Source organism: Drosophila hydei, unplaced genomic scaffold (assembly GCF_003285905.1).
Source record: "Drosophila hydei strain 15085-1641.00,03,60 unplaced genomic scaffold, DhydRS2 tig00008150-arrow-arrow-pilon, whole genome shotgun sequence".
NCBI classification, from domain to species: domain Eukaryota; kingdom Metazoa; phylum Arthropoda; class Insecta; order Diptera; family Drosophilidae; genus Drosophila; species Drosophila hydei.
Window position 1 is genome coordinate 336,363 of NW_022045854.1, and position 19,536 is coordinate 355,898.

Genomic DNA, 19,536 nt, shown 5'->3' on the forward strand with positions numbered 1-19,536 from the left:
AAAAATTATATGAACCTAAGTGAAACGGAGTATAAGGCAGTTACATATAGAGTATGAGGCAGTTGCCACTGATATCGGAGCAGCCAATCCAATGTTTCCAAAATGATTCAAGTAGGTATGGTAAACCTGAATGCAATAGGAAGACCATATAACTTGTGGATCTATCTGGAATTGAGGTCCAGATCCTGGCTTTAAAACTGACGCAGATGTAGCACTTTCCAATTTATGTTCATCAGATAATATCTATATAGTTGTGTATGTAAATATGTCGTGTGATTTTCTCACCCATTCAGATACAGATTCAGATTTTCCCAGCTCTGACGATTTTAACTGTGCGTCGATCAGCAATTAGTCGTTCGGTACAAACAGCAATATATACGTACAGCTGTATACATAGTAAAGCTACGATCAAGATTTAGTTAAGTTGGATTTCATTGTCAAAGAATTGGTGAGAAAATGTAAAGGTAAAAAAAGTGAAAATTGACAATGTTGGCTTGGACATTAGCTGTGGCTCTATAGCTCTATCGCTCTCGGTCTAATGCGCTCTCTCACATTCTCTTTTGTTTTGATACCCTTTAACATGGCTTACAAATAAGGGAATGCACGACGCCACAAACAATGGTATGCACGACGCCACAAAGTTGATATACCATAGTTATAACCTAAAATAAGCAGTTATAACTATCAAATAAATAACAACGTTCCAGCTCGCAAAGATCGTTAAATTTTATGCACAAAATAACTTCAAGCCATAAACTAGTTGCTATAAAATGTGCCACAACACGCAATAGCTAAGGTGTCAACGTAGCCTGGTATACTCGGTAACAGTTATTGTGCTCTCTTACTGGTTCTGAGATTGTTGTTGGTAAAGAAAATGCTGCTTAGCCTTGCCACGTCAACACAGCAACAGAAGTTGGCGCAACAGGCCTCAACAGGGCTCAAGCTGAGTGAACAGCAAAACAGACAGACAGACAGGTAGAGAGAGCGAGAGAGAGAGAGAGAGCGTAGAGTGACTTTGGTGGAGAAGAGAGAAGAGGTGAGGAGAGCGTAAAGTGTAAAGCGCATGAGTAGCTAGCTGTACTCTTGCTGCCAGTGTTGGCAGCGCTGGCCGCTAAGAGAGCGGATTTCGTTGCGGTATCCGCGCTCGCAACTGTTTTTCGGTTAGGCCAAGCAGCGAGCGCACAAATGGAAATTTGGCTTGTTTAAAGCGCTCGATCGTAGTGAATTCGAGAGAATTATTTTTAGTTTGTTTTCACATTTTGGTGCGTACAGTTGCAAGCGACTCTCTCTCTCTCCTACCACTCGCGGCTATATATATTCTTGTTGTTGTGCTATTTTTTGTCGTTTTTGTTGTGTGTATGCGTGTTTTTTATTTTTTCTTCTTTAATATTGACTGTTGTTTTCTGTGGATCAGTAGAGACTACACACACACTCACACACACACATATATATAGAGTATATAACGTGTTTTCATATGTCGTTACGATTATTTTGTATGCATATTTCTTTACTATTTTGTTTGTTGTGACTTGGTATGAACTTAAAGTTGGCAAAGTTTCTGCACGCATATCTCTCTCTCTCTATCTCTCTCTCTCTCTCGCTCTCTACTTATATATCTCTTGCACACTTCATGTCATTTATTTAAATAAGTTTGTAATCGCACAGAAACACACATATATACATATATGTAATTGATGGTAATGCGGAAGAAACCTTTAAATAGATCGAAGCAACGTTTTGTAATCGATGAAAACTCCAATTTTTTGTTTGCTTTCGAGTAACTGCAACACAAAAACAAGTAAGAAAGCTCTAGTCGGGGTGCCCGACTAGGAGATACCCTGATCCCAGTCCTTTGAGTTTTGTAATATTTTCCGTAGTTTGTATCGAGTATTAAAAAAAAAAGAAAACAAATAAAAATCGACATTGCGAGACCAGGATTCGAACCCGGATTATTTGCGCAACGTGCACAAACTCTACCAACACCGCCACTTCATAACTAAAAAAAAAAAATAAATAAATAATATAAAACAATAAAAAACATTTCATCTCCTCTGGTCTCGAACCCGGACCAAGCTGCATCCGAGAGGTGCCTCTACCAACGCAGCCACTGCCCTTCTTACGCGAGCTGTTGCAAATTTGAACATAAGTAGCAGCTAATAATTCAGCACAATTCAATCGCAATTTCAATTCTTGGAATAGAAAAGTATACACGCATTTGAATGTATGTGTGCACACGCATAGGAAAAATGCGTGCGCGTGGCGCTGCTGACATGTGCTTTTGCAAATTGGCCAAACGTTTTGTTTAATAACTTCTGTTTTACTTAATGGATTTTAATGAAATATTCAGCATATGATCTACATATCCTATTGGCTTGGTTGAGATGCAAACGCCTTCACATAATGGCCCTAGTTCCAACTAAACTTAAATTCTAAGAATTTGGGGGAATTTGGAGCCGGTATCCAAAATCCAACAAAAATCAAAATTGCATAAAATATACATAACACTAAATACAAAATTTGGAGGCTCTAGCTCTTAAGACGTTCGAGATATAATTTATTTACTGCATTTCAATAATGTTTTTATTCGATAACAATTAAATGCGAATAGTTATCGAATATTTGAAACAAACTTGACCTGCGCGTGCTATACACGGACCTACAAAAAAAATTTCAAGTCTCTAGCTCTTATAGATGCTGAGATCCACGCGTTCACACATACGGACAGACGGACAGACGGACAGACGGACAGACGGACAGACGGACAGACGGACAGACGGACAGACAGACAGACGGACAGGGCTCAATCGACTCGGCTTGTCGTCCTGATCAAGAATATATATACTTTATGGGGTCTGCCACGCCTCCTTCTGCCTGTTACATACATTTGCACAAAACCATTATACCCTGATTTCCCATTTTTAATGGGATCAGGGTATAATAATATCTACGCTTAAAAAGAGCGTACCCAACGGTCCATAACATTTCCCTTCATTACATACATACACACATATGTGCCTATGTATGTATGTGGTCAAACCAATTACACTGAGTGTGTTTGTGGCCGTTGCATAGTCATGTGAACAGCATAGTTGTAAATACCTGTCAGCTTAGGTTGAATCTAAACTCATCTCAAACGTATAGAACCAAGTATACTACTGTATTATACAGACACACACGCACACACACATACATATGCATGTGAAGCGAGCTTTAAACTACATTGAAACGTTCATATACTAAAACTTATACATTTCCCCTTATTTCGATCAACTTTAGAAGTATTTTCAGACTATGAAAGCTACAGATAGAGATAGATAGAGAAGAAGAAGAGGTAAAACTTGTCGTTGGTAATACTCACTACTTGTGCAACAAGTGCAGAATGATCGACGCACAGTTATTCTAAAAGATGTGTAACAACAATGTTTCAGCAACATTTTTAACGATTCAAGCTGAGGATGCGCTATGCGTCAAGGGGCTATAGCATTATTGGAACAACGCCAGCCGAAGGAAACAGACAACAATGCAATCACAAAACGTGCGTCCAATAAGCACATATGACAACCTAACAGCAACCACAACGAGCGCAGCCAAGCCGAAGATGAAACCACAACAACAACAGCAAGACCAACAGCAACAGCAGCAGCCAGTGTGGACCGGTAAGACTCCAGGACAGATGCGACAGGAGCTACGAGATAGCCCAAGCATTGCCATGAACGGCAACAAGAAGTCGTGGCAAGCCAACAGCCAGGATCGCCATCAGCTGGCCATGCCAGAACAGGTCTCAGAGCTGAATGAGACCAGCCACAGCATTGCTGCAGTCAAAGCCGCTTTGAGCGATGCAAAGTCCAAATTCTTTGGTATCCACAGCTGTGAGACGTTGGACGTCGCAGCTTCGCCTCCCAGCGAGCGTGACTCACCAGCCGCAGCTATGCCGTCGGTAGTTATCAAGCCGGAGCCCAAATACCAAAATGTGCCACAGCCCACACGAATTCCCGTTCTGCCGGAAGCAAGCAGCTCGCCCACAATCGTGTCGCATCGCTTCGGTGCCACATACGAGCAAATTCCATTGAGCGATCTAGATGCGTCGCAGCCAACGCAGGTGCGTATTAGCTCCACCTCCACGGAGAATATCTGCTTACTCTGCTTGTCTCAATATGTTGCACAGGCTGTCTATATGAGCACCACGGTCCCTCAGAACATGAAGGGTATGAAGATCGCCGGACGACACACGCCAACTCGGAACAGTCTCAGGCACAGCCGGATGATTGTGGTTAATAATAAGAACCATGACAGTAAGTGCAACCCGATCCCAAAGCGAAAAGCTTAAGTCTATTACAATTACGAATATTCTCTGCTCTTCTCATCCCTTCTCCTATTTTTCTCTTGTCGCTTTTTAAAATCATTTTTATCGCTTCCTCTCTTCATTTCTCCATTCTTTTTTTCTTAACTTTTCTTCTCGCATCGCTTCACTTCTCTTTTCTCTTGACTTTTCATTTTTTCTCTTGTATTATCCCTTCTATTCTCATCTTCTCTACTCTCTTCGCCTCTTGTCTATTTTTTCCTTCTCTTTTTAATTTTTCATATTTGTTTTTCTCTTCATTTGCCCTTGTTCATGTTTCGACTCTTTCTTTCCTTGCTCTTTTGTCTGCTTTTCATCTCCGCCTCCGCCTTCCTGGCTTTCCTTTCTCTTCCTTATGTTTCCTTATCTGATTTCCTTGTTTTCTCTTTTTTCTCAATTCTTCTTCTCTTATTTTTATATATTTCCTCTTCCATTCTCTTCTGTCTTTGACGTCTTCTCTCCCCTTATCTTCTGAATACTTCTCAATTGCCTTTCTGCTCTCCTCTTCGCTCTTCTGTTCTAATCTTCTCTCTTCTTCCGTTGCCCTCTCTATATGCGTATATCGCAGGCATCCAGGAAACATATACTTCGCACATTCGCAACTCGAATTTCTCACGCCAGCTTTTGATCCTGCAACTGGCCATCGGCCTGCTGATCGTGGGGTTGGCCATCTCGATACTTATTTGGACACCGAGTGCATCCATATTGATAAATCCGTACCTAAGTGGCCTTTCAGTGAGTAGCTACTAATGAGTGGACCTCGTCTGAGTACTTCAGTGTTACTTATCAATTAGTAAATCAAGTTATATTTTAGCTTTTACTTGCCAGTATTGCGGGTCTAATACTGCTTGGTCGGGATCGCGAGTCCGACTACAAAAGGGCGCACAACAACTGCTACAAAGTGCTGCTGGTTGAATCTTACGTCTTTTCGGCTCTGGCCCTAATCTTCTGCTGCCTGGCGCTGGTCTGTGCCGCCATCGAGTTCGCCGAGCTGCAGTCCACGTCGACGCTAACCGATGGCAACTGTGGCCCGGCGACCAGCTCCCTCCTCAACTACAGCAACTGCACCTGCCTGACGGAGGAGCAGCAAGCGACGACCATGGCAGCTCTAGCTGAGGCTGGCTCCGATGATATGTGAGTATATTGCATACCCGTAACGCGTCTTACGCATCTCAGCATAACAACTTCCATATCTCCAACCTAGCGACAGCGGCGAAACGTGTGAAGCCATTCGTGGCAAATGGAAATATTTACTCGGCTTCTCAATGGCTCTCAATGCACTGGGCATATTTGCAACGTTCTTATATATAACGATATTTATTTGCTGCTACCATAGCAGTCGAAAACATTTCAATATATCTGTCTAAGAAACTTTGTACCTACTACGCATAGCACTAATTCTTAATTCAAATTTAAATGTAGCTCTCACTAAATCAAATTAAAACAAATTAACATTATCAACTGAAATTAATCGAATACTGTTTGGTTGAGGAGCGCCCTCTGAACCATATATATTTTTTATTTCAATATAAAGAAAGCTTTTGACTTTAATCCAATGCTGGATCCTGGTCTTGCTGCAACTGCCGGCTTTAGGCAAGTCATTTGACCCTGTAAACCGCAAGGGAACTTAATTAATTCAGATTTTCGACATAGAGATCGGGTATAGGATAGTTGGGTATATTGCAAATGCTTCAATAGTCAACAGAAAGAGACCTGGCTAGGAATATTGAATGGGATGAAATCAGTTTTTATTCTTGACACTGTGTGAGCAGGGATCAATAAAAGCAAGTTTTAAGTTTTAATTATTGTCTAAAAATATTTTAATTTCATTGTGGATGTATTTATTAAATTTAGGAGCTTTTCATTCATACAGTTCAAAATCATTGCATACAATTTTGCACTTTTCGCAATTGTTGTTAATTTATATTGGTTTGTTTGCTTCTTCGTTTCGTTTTCTTTTTTAAGTACAATTGAATAAATAAATTGCGGTGGTTTTGCTGTTTCTTTTTGGGTAACCTCTTTGATACCCTTGCAGGGGATACAATTCTAGCTACAGAATATCTATATCTAAGGCATAGAAGAAGACGTCTCCAAGCCCATATTATTTAACCATCAATCAGTCAGTCAGTAATTAAAATCGAGTCTCTCAGTCAGCGACTTCTATAGGATGCAGATGCCAGAATATCTTTATCTTGCATCTGATGTGAACACGGATGACTTTATCATATTACAATTATCTTACAGAAAATTTCAAATGAATAACAGTAAATATTGTTTATCCATTCAGGTATCTTGTCTGCAAGGGTATTTATCTTCGGCGTGCCGAAAACTTCATTGTTAATTTTGTTTTCTGTTTTTCGTTTTTAATTAATTAATTACAAATAAAATTAAATATATTTATATATATATATATATGATTTTTTGGATTATTTGTGTCGCTTAACGGTAATGAATTTTATTTAAAGAAAATATTTATCAATAATATTAATTGTAATTGTAAAATCTACAGAAAATAGTTACTTTTCATATAATATTATTTAATTATTATAATGGGTTTATGTATATTTAGATGTGTGTATTCTCTTCTGCCTCTACTTTTCCTTGTGATTGTACATATATATGTATATATTATATATGCACAACTTACATAAATCGCTCAGCGAATTTAAAAAAATATAAACCTTGGACAACTTATCGCGTTAGCTAAAAGAACTTAATCCATTAAAGAAAAGTCTAGTTACTTGCAGGGCGGGCATTGATGCTGTTTGTTTGATCTGGATATGGATCGGGATCAGTTTACCATCTAACACCGTTTGGGTGGCGTCCACTTGATGGTATCATTGGGTACGTTGCAGGCCCCTCTACCGCCCCTACCTCCACCACTATCCAGCACAGCCTCCGATTTGGAGCTCTGCAGACGCTTCTCACAGTAAAGACTACCCACAGGCTTTGCTACAGATGCCGCCAAGCTTTTGGTCATTGAGGGGTAGAAGAGTGTGGCGTCATCCAAGCTTATTTGCCGTGCCATCATTGACCTCAGCACTGATCCCTGGTCCGTCTTTACGGCTGTCATTCGATTGCGATTCGTGATTGGAAATTTATTCTTCGTACAGCTCAGATCCAGCTCCAGCGTATAGAAACGTCCGCGCGTATACTGACGATTCTCGTTCTCAATATTCGGAGTTGTCGGAGTGGTTGCAGCTGATGATGATAAGGTCGTTGTCGTCGTCGTTGTTGGCATCGTCAGCGTCAGCGGTGGCGGTTCCAGCTTTTGACTTATCGTACCACTGCTGCAACACTTAGAATTTTGAAGGGCAGGGCGGGAAGGATTTGCCGCGGTTACACTGCCGACCTGTGTATCGTCAACGGTTCCATCACAGACATCTTCGCCAGCATCATCATCGCTGTTCATAGCATCCTCGGTCGCATCGTCAATGTGCAGCTCATTGCGGGGTGTCGCCGGGGTTGTCCGATGTTGCAATCCGGAATAAGTTGTCTTGTTGGCGCCAATACGCGGCGATTGGTCCATCAATAGATTTTCCCAACTAGTCTCATACACGCTCGCTAGTTGAGCCGTCTGCTTTGGCTTCAGCTGTGCTTTATGCGATAACAAAGTTGCATTTGAAGGAATTGCTGTTACTGCTGGTGCTACTGCTGCTGTAGCTGTGGCTGCTGCTGCTGTAGGTGTTGTGGTTGCTGCTGTTGTTGTCGCTGCAGTTGATGTTGTCGCTGTTGAATTTGTTAATGTTGTTGTGCCAACAGAAGATAGGGATCCAACTGGGTCGTCAGCTGGCTGCTTCCGAGCCGTGATAATAAGCTGCGGCTCCACGTAGAAAGCATCAAACTTCAAATCTAGAAAGAGCTCCTGCAGAAAGCGTCGCGCACTCATGCGATAGCTACTGCGGCCAAGCGTCTTGCACGACTCCGAATATAAGCAAATGTCTTGAAAGGCATGCGGATGTTTCTGTTTAAGCTCGAGCAATGCCATTTTCGACTGCTTCGCGCTAACAGGATTGGCCATGCGTTGCACATTGTAGAGAATGGACGCGGTCAACTTATCCGGCAGGCTCTCTTCACTCAATATGCTTTCGGGCGAGTGAAAGCTCATATCCGCTAGCTGTATCGTAGTGGCACCGCCCGATTTTCCAGTACTCTTGCGAGCCAGCGCTGGCCCGGCCTGCATGCCAGCAGCAACAAGAGTCGCGGATGCACTGCTATATAGTTCGCATGGAGCAATCGTGGCGCCCATGCTATTGCTGCTGTTGGCGTCCTGGGCCTGGGCCTGCGGCTGCAGCCGTTGTTGACGGCGCGAGCGCGTACAATAAAGGCATTGGCTGCGCGCATGTTTGGCGCCCTGCTGCCATTTGCATGGCCGTCGACTAGCCGATGATGAGACATCGGATAGCGATGATATTACCGAGGACTCATCACCGCCCTCATTATTGATGGAATCGTTGAGACACGTTAAAAACTGTGGCCGCGCGCCCAGCAAATTGACACCCATTAAGTCCTGATCAATGATATCACATGAGACATAAGTACGGCTTAGATTGCGCGACGGAAACAAATCGAGCGCATTCTTGGGCAAGCAGATGCCCGTGTAGCACGGTCCTTGCAGGTCATTCTGCGGCAGAAACTTGGGCGTATTTAACGAAGGCAAAGGCACCTGCAGTTCCTCCGACGAGAGACGTCTGCAAAACAAAAACACCAACGTTAATATTACGATTAAGCATTCTAGACAAGTAAACAAATATATTGTTAAATTTATAATTGGTATATATATGTGTGGTTTCACTATGAGATATTCTATCAGCCTTTATCTATATATATCATTTAAAGCTTAGCAATTTTCAACCTTTTGACCGACTAATAATTACACTAATTAACGGTTCTGATACATTGACTGTCTAATTTTAGATTAGATTAGAACATTAACAGCATGGGGCTTGGGGCACTATGCATCAGACGGTTCTATATTTAATAACATATATTAATCATTTCTGTGCTTAGGAACCAAATTTATAATGGTGGAATCTGTCGATCTCGCTCTGTTGCATACGGCATACAGCTTTCTCTCTCTCATTCGTTGCCCACACATATACACATGCACATAGAGTGCTCTCTGCTTAGGTAGTTTGTGGGTTACAGACAGAGATAGGTAAAAGAGAGAGAGGGCGAGTAGAAGTTTACATGGTATCAAACAGATAAACAAAGTGATGGAAGCACAAGATCCAGTGTGACGTAAATATATATACTTTTTAAAAAACATATCTTTAGATAAGTTTATTGAATAAGCGTGTTAAGTTTGCACTTACGTGAATACGTTAAGCATCGTTTGTCGATCCAAGCTGCGAACCTTAATCCGTCGGTTGGATTCGCCCCAGGAGTATTTCCGTGGTTGCATCTCACCACGATCCACAATGTCTATGAAGTCGTAGAGTTCCGCAGCTGACTCTGAGAACACCGGACGACTGCGAGCGCGCAGAGAACGCAGTTTTGCATATCCCTCCATAGCCATAGGACTAAGTGCGGGCTGCAGGAAACTGGTGCCCAACAAGGAAGTTCGACGCAGCAGTTTGGCGGCGTGATAAGCCGGCATCTCTTGCAGATTGGACATACTTTGTATGGGACTCAGTGGAAACTGCTGAAAGTCACCCACGTTGATAACACCAGCAGCAGCGGCTGCAGCTGCCGTTCTGCCTGTAACCGACTCACAGCTGCTGACGCCCGACGTATTTGAGTCGGTGCACGAATTGTAGCGTATTCGATGCTGATAGTGCATGGGACAGAAACCAACACCTGGCGCACTAGAACCACCGCCTATGAGGCTGAATACATCCGTTGTCTTCGATTCGGACAGTGAGCGTTGATGTTTACCTTGGCGCACATTGCTGCCTTCCGGTAGAGTTTTGGATTTGGCTGCGACTCCGCTAATGTTGAGCGGTCGAGTGAACTGCAGCTAAAAAGTTGAAGGCATATTAATCTTGTAGCTATTAATACTGTTAGGCTAACAGCATACTTCTTCAACCGTGGTCCGGGCGCTGTCTGTAGTCGTTGTTGTTGTAGTATTGGCATCCTGTAAATTCCAACAGCTGCCAGCATCATAGGAAGCATCGATTTGATCCTCAATTCCCATATAGTTGTACGGCGGCATATCCTCATAGTGATGCCGCACCGGAGTATATTGACTGGACATCCAGTCCTCTGGCTGATGAACGGGCCACATTGTGTTCCGATCGTGGCGCACGCTGAGCCAATCTATAAACAAAATACATCTATTAATATTTGCAATCTTGATTTAAAATCCACTCTCTCTCTCGTTTCATCCATCATAAAAACATTCCATTAAATGACTATTTTACAATTTACACAACTTATGTACGTTGGCATAGTTATATGTGTAACATTCATAACTTACTTAGCTTGAAAAGCAAATTGGCGCCTGCCTGAGTTCCAGCAATTAGACCCAATGCACTAAAGCAAGTGGCACGCACCGAATACACCTCACATTTAGTGACGAGGAGTATAAGTTTTTCATAGAGCCTGCAAATGTAAAAAGCCATTATTATAACTAGTTAAAGACGCATATACTGTTAGACCTACCTGGCTCCTATTTCCACAAAGTAATCGATGCCATTTGAATGCGTTGAAGTATGACTTAGAGCCCATATAGCCGCTTTTAGTTCAAGGCATTCGGCATCGTCGTTGCATTTGCCACGCGTTAGCACCTCAAGCACTTGTGGCAAATCGGCATATTTTCGAAGCGCCGTCATGCCTTGGGTGGTCTGCACCATCTGGCCATAGAGATGAGGCGCTATATTAGGCGGGACTAATTGTGCTCTCTGGTTGCAATTGCGCCTGGAGTAGTAGCCATCTTCGTTGCGTACATGCAACGTTAGACAGGAGTGCGTCTCTGCCTCGACGAGCAGGACGTAGCGCTTGTTGTAGCCAGTGCGCCAATACTTGATTTCTTCCTCGATGTGCGCTTTGCTGCTGTTCAACCCGCGCGATAGCGAATAGAAACGAGCCATAACCAATCGACCCACATCGCCCAATTGTTTTAGATTGGGCCAGAGACTAACAATCTCCTCCAGATAGTATTTGTCATGGCATGCCTCCTCGAGCACATCCATTGCGGCCAGTACAACACTGCGATCCGCATCCTTGGTCTGCTGTATGATCAGTGGTAAGCCCCAAACTTCAAAGTTGGGCAAACGGGCGCGCAGCAATACGGCCAGAAACTGTGTGGCATACAGTCTACCACTACGCGTCTTGGCGAGCGTAAGCGCCTTTTCAAGCACCTGCCGCGGTAGCTTCTCATGGTAGTTCAGCCCAGAGACAATCAGCTTTACATAGCAAACATGATCAGTATGCCGCACCAGAGTAATTAGACTAATGAACAAACGTGGTAAGTATAGGACCAAAAGACTGAATCAATGATACTTACTATTCAAATACGGTTGTATTTTTAAGCACTTCAATGCCTTTAATGCTGCGACACATGCGCCCAATGTACAGAAAATATTGCTGGCACATTGTGTTGTTCATATGCTGTGGACTAAACAGACAGTCGTGGGCTCGACTTGAGGTGGTCACTGCCAGCAGATGTTGGCTGACATCAGAAAAATAGTCCGTTATATAGCGCATACACTCCAGCTGTATCAACGAAAAGAAAGACACACATATATTATTATATTATATAAAAAAGAAAACGAAATTGTAATAAAGAATAATTACCTCACTGCTATTAAGCAGCACATCAATCAGGTCGAGGCCAGCACCCACATACGATGGCATTGATTGACCTGGCACAAGATCTTGATGTGAAAAGCTATTGTTACTCGGCTTGTAGAAGTCCACTAAGCGCTTTAGGAATTTATTTAGGAATTTGCCCGGCGTATAGTCCAGTTTGCGTATAAAATTCGACTGAGACAAGAAGAGCAAAGTTAGCAAAGGCAAATGTGAATTGTTACATGTATTTAATGCTTACTCTCAGTATAGTGATGATCACCTCCCAGTCCCAGGCATTCGCATCCGCCTGTGCCAGCACATGGGACTCGTGCAGAAGTCGATTTAAGGCACGCAAATTGTCGAGGTTGAACACCTGCGGCAGAAACTTACGCTTCAGTCTAAAACTCGAACGTAGAGAACTCGATGCCTGCGAATTGGACTCATCGCTAGATGACACCGAGTCCAACCGCTGTCTATCGAGCGTAGCCGCGCCTCTATAACCAGCTGTAAACGATGAGGATGCAACGGCCACGGCAGCAGCTGCCGCACCAGCTGTGTCCTGCAGCTGCAAGGCACTGCTTTGATCCTGTGCATTGATATTACGTCGAAAGAGGCGCGTCTGTATGAGCGCACCACCCTGTATAATGCTATCAAGGAATAAGCTGCACGATGCCGGCCTTTGCCGCAGCATCTTCTGATAGTTTTGCAACGCGGCGACAGCGGCATTTGCCTGCTGATTACCTTGCGTGGCATGTCCAACGAGCGTTGGCAGCGCTGGACTTGTGCTGAATATATCCGCAGGCAGATGTGTGTGCATCAGTTGCAGGATTTTCGCAATTAACACCGTGGCGCGCACCGACACAAACTGATCGGGGGCAACGGCCACCTCGACCAGCGCATTGAGCAGTCCCGTCTCTAGGAAGCAGTAGAGCAACAGCGCTAAATGCTGTTCAACCACATTCGGCGCACGCGCTGCCAAACTTGGTAATATAGATCGTCCCTCAGCGGACACAAAGCCGTTGCTCAGCAGCCAAGAGTCCTGGAAATCTGACGGATCAACTGTTTGCAACGCAACATCATAATCATCAGTCCAGCCAGGTTGCGGCACCGACAAGAGCTCGTAAAGCAAATCCAAAATTGCTTTCTATTAGGAAAAAATAGAAAGAGAAACAATTATTATATAGCACTTTAGGCATCTTATTTTAATCCCCAACTATAAATTCCCTTAATAGTTTAAATATTAATACAAAGGATGAAGAATAGAAAATAATATATACATATATCTAATATATAACCAGAACGACGAGCTGAGTCAATCTGATGCTTTTGTTTGCCAGCGACTACAGATAACAAAATCTCATCCATCATACATTCCTTAAAACCAAGAATTAACCGCAATAAATTTATGGTATAATCTACTACATGCAGATAAGAAATATTCGACTGTTTGCATAAATATATCTGGATATTATATAATTCACATTACAATACTTAAGAAATTTTATTTTTTAGCAAAGAAAATATTATTTATATGAAATGGAGAGTTTGATTTAATTTTATAGATTTAAAGTTTACATTTGAATTCAAATTAGGTTCTCTTGCTTCAAACTACTATGTAATAAATATATTTTAGATAACAGCTACTGCATAAGCTCGACCATACTCAAAGAAAGTAAAGATAACATAAGACTGGTCTTCGGCAATACTACCAAAATGTACAAATCCGTTTCTAATAGATTGGTGCATACTTACTCGAACTTCAATTTGATTTAAATATAAAGCGTCAACTATTGCTTTTAAGCCTGAAGGTTTGCTTGGATCACAGAATTCGAGCGTGCCTGTCCAGCTGCGTAACACAGAAAGTAAAGCCAGTCGGCAGCTGGTATAGCGCAGCTCGCGTGCATCTCTGCAACGATTTGGAAGTCAATAAATGTATTTGATGAATGGCCATCGTTTGGCAACTAACTTGTTTTTATCCATGATGCCTAGTCCATAGGTGAAATCACAATAAGGGGCCGCTAAGCAGTCGAGTCGAACGCCGCAAATGTTTCGTGTCTGCGGCCATTCAAGTAGATAAAGCAGCACCCCGCAGAGGCTTTCGGCAATGCGTGGATTGTGGCATTCCAACACATTCCGCGTTATAGACGAAACACCACCGCATACAATGAGCAGTGCCGGATTAAGCACAGCAAATTCAGCAAGCGTCGCTAGGCAGGCACGCAGCAGATTGTCGCTCTCCTCGATGCCGCTGTCGGCCAAGGATACCAGGCATCTGACCACCACTGGACTAATGTCTTCCGGTGATATCGCCAGCATTTTACGCACCAGCTTAAGCGCCTGCACACGCTCATCGTCATTCTTTAGCATCAGATCAATGGAACGGCATAGCAGATGCTGCAACTGCAGCGAATTGAACGTCTTGATATCCTTTGGCGTGCTCAGCGTATATCGAATGGTACGAAGCGCTGCGGCACGTACCTGCGTAAATGTGTGCACCAGTGAGGCACTTAGACTGCAAATAACAATTAATTACAATTAGGAAGCGATCTTGAAAATGATGGAGTAGTACACACTACTCACCAGTAAAGAAGCTCCTCAGTGCTGAAACGTATATTGTTGTGCGGCGATCCTGAGGTGGCCGCCAAGCATAGGGAGGCCAGAGCATTGAGCAGAAACAGACGCTTCGTGTCCCGCGTCTCCTCCATGCAGAGCATAGCATAGATGTCAAAGGCATTTTCAGCTGCCGATTTCGTTGGATCTAAACGGTAAAAGTCCTCGGGATCTTGTGAAACTGTGAGCAGAATAAAATAATAAATATGAATGGAATGGCTAGCAGCTTTAATAATTTTCATTAACTCAAATTATAGTATATAAAAACAGAATTGAAGAAGTAAAATGGAATATCGGATCATTACGAACAGATTATGTCTATCAATATATATAGTAAGCTTTAGACAGTTTAGTAAATTGTTAACTTTTAGTTGAAATTCTGAACATTTTAGTTACACTGCGATATATATTATTCATATTACTTATCAATAATTAACTATTTATTAGTTTATTGACAAGATTTGTTCATAACATATATTTGTAAATGGTGTATATATGTATGCAGGTCTCGTACACTGACAACAGCTAAATACCAATAAATAAACGGGCTATTTATCAAAGTGAAATTGTTTCACGAGCGCATCTAATCAGAGGCCAATGCTGCCGGCGCACGTGAATTTCGAGTGAGTGTCATAGCAGTTGTTTTTCTTTTCTAGTTGCAACGAAACAGAGACACAGAACCAACTGTACTTGGAAAATAAATTAACAACAAATGTGTATTGTTGCTGTTGGTTGTTGTTGGTTTTTTTATTAGCTTGCTGCGTCATCGTTGGGGCTATATGTTAGCGACGTGACGTCTATTAATAGAAATCAAATATGTAGTAAAAATTTGGTCAAACAAAACATAACATATATATATATATATATATATATATATATATATATATATGTGTATATATTTATATATATGTATATATATATTTATATAAATAACAGGCCATTTCTGGCAGCAACATCATCATCAAGAAACTGATGAAAATTTAAAAGAATATTGCCAAGCGGCTGGTGCTGCAACATTCTTCCCGTTATGCGCAATCGACTTCGCTTGCATATTTATTGGGTAAGGCCTGTTGGAAGCTATTGTGTCAGACAGAGCCAAGCAATAGCTAGAAATAACAACAATAACAGAATCTAGATCTATGTACATTTGTGTGCAACTGTATGGTTGTTATGCATGTAATGAAAGTGGTGGCATATGTTAATTAAAATTTATTATTTCCTACACATAACGTACCATTAATGCGTAATTGTAATTTGCTTCTTTTTTTGCCAAAACGCCAACTGGAATGTAGAGAGGCCATATCTCAGTGCAACGGCGAAGATGGCGGCGACGACGGCGGCGGCGGCGGCTATGGCAGCAACGGCGGTGACGGCGCCCATTCACCAATACAAAACCAAAATAATAAGTGCACGCGAGTAAATGAAAAAAATATATTGCTTTTAATGTTAGTTGGGTTGCCTCTGTTTACTTTCTACATTTTATGGCACTCTTGTTTGCACTGTTGTTGATATTGATAGCGATGTTAACCTACAGCTGGTCAACATTAGCATTTTAATGCGTTCAATCACGTTCCAATCACTTTGAAATGTTTGTTATTGGCATGTACACTTCTATTTAGTTGTTTAGCACTAGGGCTATATTGTTTATATTTATATTTTATTTGCGCAGAAACCAAACGCAAAATTGACTAGCGAATGCGTTTTTTTCTTTTTTTTTTTTTTTTGGTTGAAATAAGCAGGACAATCGATAGCTCACAGGGCTACCGGAAAATAGCCCATTTGTGCTCATGCCGCCCTGGACGACTCTAACCGTAATAAATAATTTTTGAGTAACTTACAGAATTGATTAAAATATCGGGTAAGTATTGGTAGAAAAATATGAAAATAAAATTTATTTAATTATATATTCATTTTATGAAGTTGAAAAGTATCAAAAAATTTCAAGATAATTTTAAAAAAGTTGAATTCATATATAACCCAACTATCGATATATTTTTATGGAGACATAATTTGTAGATATCGTTGCAGACCAAATAACATGGCAGTCGAGCATTATTAACTCATCGATATTTGATCAGAAATGTGGGTAAGCCAAATGAGATATTTATATATTTCACAGCTACATAGCTAATAAATATAATTTTATTTAAGCCCCAATAAATCTGTGTAGATATATGAACTACACTTTCTTTCATTTTAGTTTAATTCATTATATCCAAAATATTTTAATTATATACATATATGCACTTTTATAAAATATTTGGTTTCTAATCCATTTAATAATAATAATTTCAATTATAATAAAATTAATGCGTCCTTAAGTAAAACCATTTATATTTTAAGTTTTTAAAAAACGATTTAAATTTGAATGTATGAAAGTGTACCGTTACTACTAAGCCCGCCAAACAAAAAATAGTCAAATTTTAATGGCTTAGCTATTATGCACTGCTATAATTAACTTGTCCCAAGGAAATAGCAATATATTACATTTATAAAGAATTAAGCGTGGTATCGATGCAGTATTCGCCACTTCAAATTCAAATAAAAAAATTAGTTCCGACTCATTTAGAAATTCATTAGCAACGAAAATTGATCTTTCGATATTTTATTGGCGCGCAAAACAAGTAAAACTTCCAGAACTAACAACACTTATTTTTAGTGCTAACAACGAAATTGACCTGTGGCGCTCAAAGAATGATTCATTTCGAAATAAACTTTATACATTTATTTAATTTTTAAATTGACATAATTAAAACAAAATATTGCTTTTACAGAAAAGATTAACAAATAACATTAAAAACCCTAAAGGAAAACAAAAAAAAAACAGCATTTAACATACTAAAAAAAACTTGATCTGTTTACATGCGCAACATGATAGCTGCGGATGAACAGCACAAATTATACACCTGGCATTGGACTATGAGTCCACTTTAAACAATTGTTTCAGGTTGACCCCGAAACGCAAAGTAAAGTGGTATAACATCTCCACAAGGCTTAATATTGAGAATCCCATAAAAAGACCAAAGATGCCACCGCAATTGGCCAAAAATTCGGTTACGCCATACAGTTCGGAACGCTTTGAGGTAATAAATTGATTCTGCTTGAAGTAAATTGATAGCCTGGACATCTGAGAGCCCGGATAATCGCGTAGGAACTCCGTATCCCCTTCAGCCGCCAACATTTCATGCAAATCGAAGTTGGCCTGCGAAATTTCTGTGTTGTAGACGAGCGAAGTGCAGGCGGGCATGCAATTGCATGCGGTTTCCAAATCCCTAGACATATCGCTGTTTGAATTAAGTTTACGAACGCGATGGAATTCGCGCACTAACAGCTCACGCTCGGCCATATTATAGCAGTAGATCTTGTCCTCACTGCACACCGGCATGTCCAGGCTGCGTGGCATCGAGAACTTGACACAGCCGCATTTGGTCAACGTGAAGTTAGCCAGGCACTCCAGTTGGCAGTTGGACTCGGAGTAGACTTTGAAGAAACGTAACGAACGCTCATGGCTGAGGAAACACTGTCGCCGCAGTGGATGGTACTCGGCAATGCCCGCTGATGTGGTTATCATATTGGGCTTCACAGCTATTAGCACCTCCCTGCCCATGGGTATGCGTACGAATTGCTTGGACACCTGCGGCACATCATCTGGTGCATGCAGCAACACCTTAAAACCCTGCACGGGTCCACGGCATGCATAGTCCACCTCCTGCTTAAAGCTCTGCAATGTCATAAAGATGCCCGATCGGGCGCCAGCGCTAAGCACACGAGCTGGATACGTTTCCACATCGCTCGCTGGATCATAGCCCGTCTCCAGACTCCAAGTCGAGTGTGAGACATTCTGGACGCTGTGATGATATTGGTAGGTATCCTTCCGATAAATATCAGTGGGGCGCAGTCCATTGAACGTATAGCATATGCCCTCCTCGGTCAGCGTTGGTCGAAAGTATTTGTCGCACTCATTGAACCGGCTCAACCAGCGGCAATAGAAAAAATAGCGGTCAAATGGCGGCAACATGCGTTCCAGCAGCTTGTAGTAGTCCAGATTGTCACCAGGTATAATTGGCATTTCCTGTTGGATGCTGTGCGTATTGCATACGTGGAGCAGCGTACGGAACTCCTCCATTTCAATGGATGTGATATTTGGTGGCTGGAAGACGCGTGAGGCTCGCATATCAGCCGAGAGTTGACTGTACAGATTTACAAAAGAATTGTTGCCTTTCGTTTTAAGTACACGCTTCGTCTCCGAGCAAATGGTGACCGCCGGGAAAGGTATATTCCATACGGGCGTCGATCTCTCCGCAAAGCTGACAATCACTGGCGTTTCATTCCATTTAGTGTAGGCACTCAGGATTAGGTTCGCACAACAGTAGATGGACACCACGAACACAGACAGCCAAAAGATTCGCTCCTTAAACGGCCGCTTCTCCTCTCCCAGATACTGAACACCGTGCAGCGAGGTGTGCCGGCAATAGTCCTCATAAGTGATCGCAAAGCATTTGCAAACCGTCTTGCAAACTGCTGGCTTGGGCGTCTTCTTCGATGTCAGATCTATTCCGAAATTGATGCATTCCATGTCGGAGTCGGTTACAGCTACAGTTGGTTTCATTTCAAATCTTTTGGTCCGCACAAACATGGTTTAAACAAAAAATAAAAAATACAATGTTGCTAAAACACCAAATGAGGCAAATGCCGTTACAATGCTGCTTAAACAAATGCCGTTACTTCTGACTTGCATGTGCTCTTTTCCGTGGTCCGCGTTGTTTTAGGACAAGTACGTTGATCAGAAAAACGATATTGAAACAAAATCATTAGCGCTTATTCTTGGTGTTATGTATTTATTTGATATATTAGTA

The 19,536-nt window shown here is 41.7% G+C and overlaps 3 protein-coding genes across 5 annotated transcripts; 1 reads left to right on the forward strand and 2 right to left on the reverse strand.

The window, feature by feature from the left end:
- Nucleotides 1-3,271: 3,271 nt before the first annotated feature.
- Nucleotides 3,272-5,791, forward strand: LOC111592361. 3 transcript variants are annotated; one of them, XM_023304519.2, is made up of 6 exons: nt 3,272-3,331; nt 3,429-4,099; nt 4,166-4,292; nt 4,908-5,074; nt 5,154-5,473; nt 5,544-5,791. In XM_023304519.2, the coding sequence occupies exons 2-6, from the start codon at nt 3,521-3,523 to the stop codon at nt 5,704-5,706; spliced, it is 1,356 nt and encodes a 451-aa protein (XP_023160287.2). In that variant the 5' UTR covers nt 3,272-3,331; nt 3,429-3,520; the 3' UTR covers nt 5,707-5,791. The 3 variants fall into 3 exon arrangements, with proteins under 3 accessions (XP_023160287.2, XP_023160288.2, XP_023160289.2); XM_023304520.2 differs by having other exon boundaries at nt 3,450-4,099; XM_023304521.2 differs by lacking the exon at nt 5,544-5,791 and having other exon boundaries at nt 3,278-4,099; nt 5,143-5,217.
- Nucleotides 5,792-6,778: 987 nt separating this feature from the next.
- LOC111592355 (rapamycin-insensitive companion of mTOR) lies at nt 6,779-15,992 on the reverse strand. The gene is made up of 13 exons (XM_030225931.1): nt 15,915-15,992; nt 14,651-14,861; nt 14,037-14,582; nt 13,823-13,976; nt 12,330-13,214; nt 12,077-12,265; nt 11,787-11,995; nt 10,943-11,731; nt 10,758-10,882; nt 10,359-10,597; nt 9,655-10,298; nt 8,096-9,030; nt 6,779-7,981 (listed from the first exon to the last, which is right to left on the reverse strand). Exons 1-13 carry the CDS (start codon nt 15,979-15,981, stop codon nt 7,143-7,145), a joined length of 5,832 nt encoding a protein of 1,943 aa, XP_030081791.1. The 5' UTR covers nt 15,982-15,992; the 3' UTR covers nt 6,779-7,142.
- Nucleotides 15,993-17,511: 1,519 nt separating this feature from the next.
- Nucleotides 17,512-19,445, reverse strand: LOC111592362 (pickpocket protein 28). Its single transcript, XM_023304522.2, has one exon. It carries the CDS (start codon nt 19,314-19,316, stop codon nt 17,598-17,600), a length of 1,719 nt encoding a protein of 572 aa, XP_023160290.1. The 5' UTR covers nt 19,317-19,445; the 3' UTR covers nt 17,512-17,597.
- Between the last annotated feature and the right edge of the window lie 91 nt (nt 19,446-19,536).

Coding starts and splice junctions, on each gene's coding strand:
- LOC111592361 (XM_023304519.2), top strand. CDS start 3,521: ATGCAATCACAAAACGTGCGTCCAATAAGCACATATGACAACCTAACA. Junction 4,293..4,907: donor TAATAATAAGAACCATGACA/GTAAGTGCAACC, acceptor CGTATATCGCAG/GCATCCAGGAAACATATACT. Junction 5,474..5,543: donor GAGGCTGGCTCCGATGATAT/GTGAGTATATTG, acceptor TCTCCAACCTAG/CGACAGCGGCGAAACGTGTG.
- LOC111592355 (XM_030225931.1), bottom strand. CDS start 15,981: ATGGCCTCTCTACATTCCAGTTGGCGTTTTGGCAAAAAAAGAAGCAAA. Junction 14,862..15,914: donor ATTACAATTACGCATTAATG/GTACGTTATGTG, acceptor TTCTGCTCACAG/TTTCACAAGATCCCGAGGAC. Junction 13,215..13,822: donor TAAATCAAATTGAAGTTCGA/GTAAGTATGCAC, acceptor TTTTCCTAATAG/AAAGCAATTTTGGATTTGCT.
- LOC111592362 (XM_023304522.2), bottom strand. CDS start 19,316: ATGTTTGTGCGGACCAAAAGATTTGAAATGAAACCAACTGTAGCTGTA.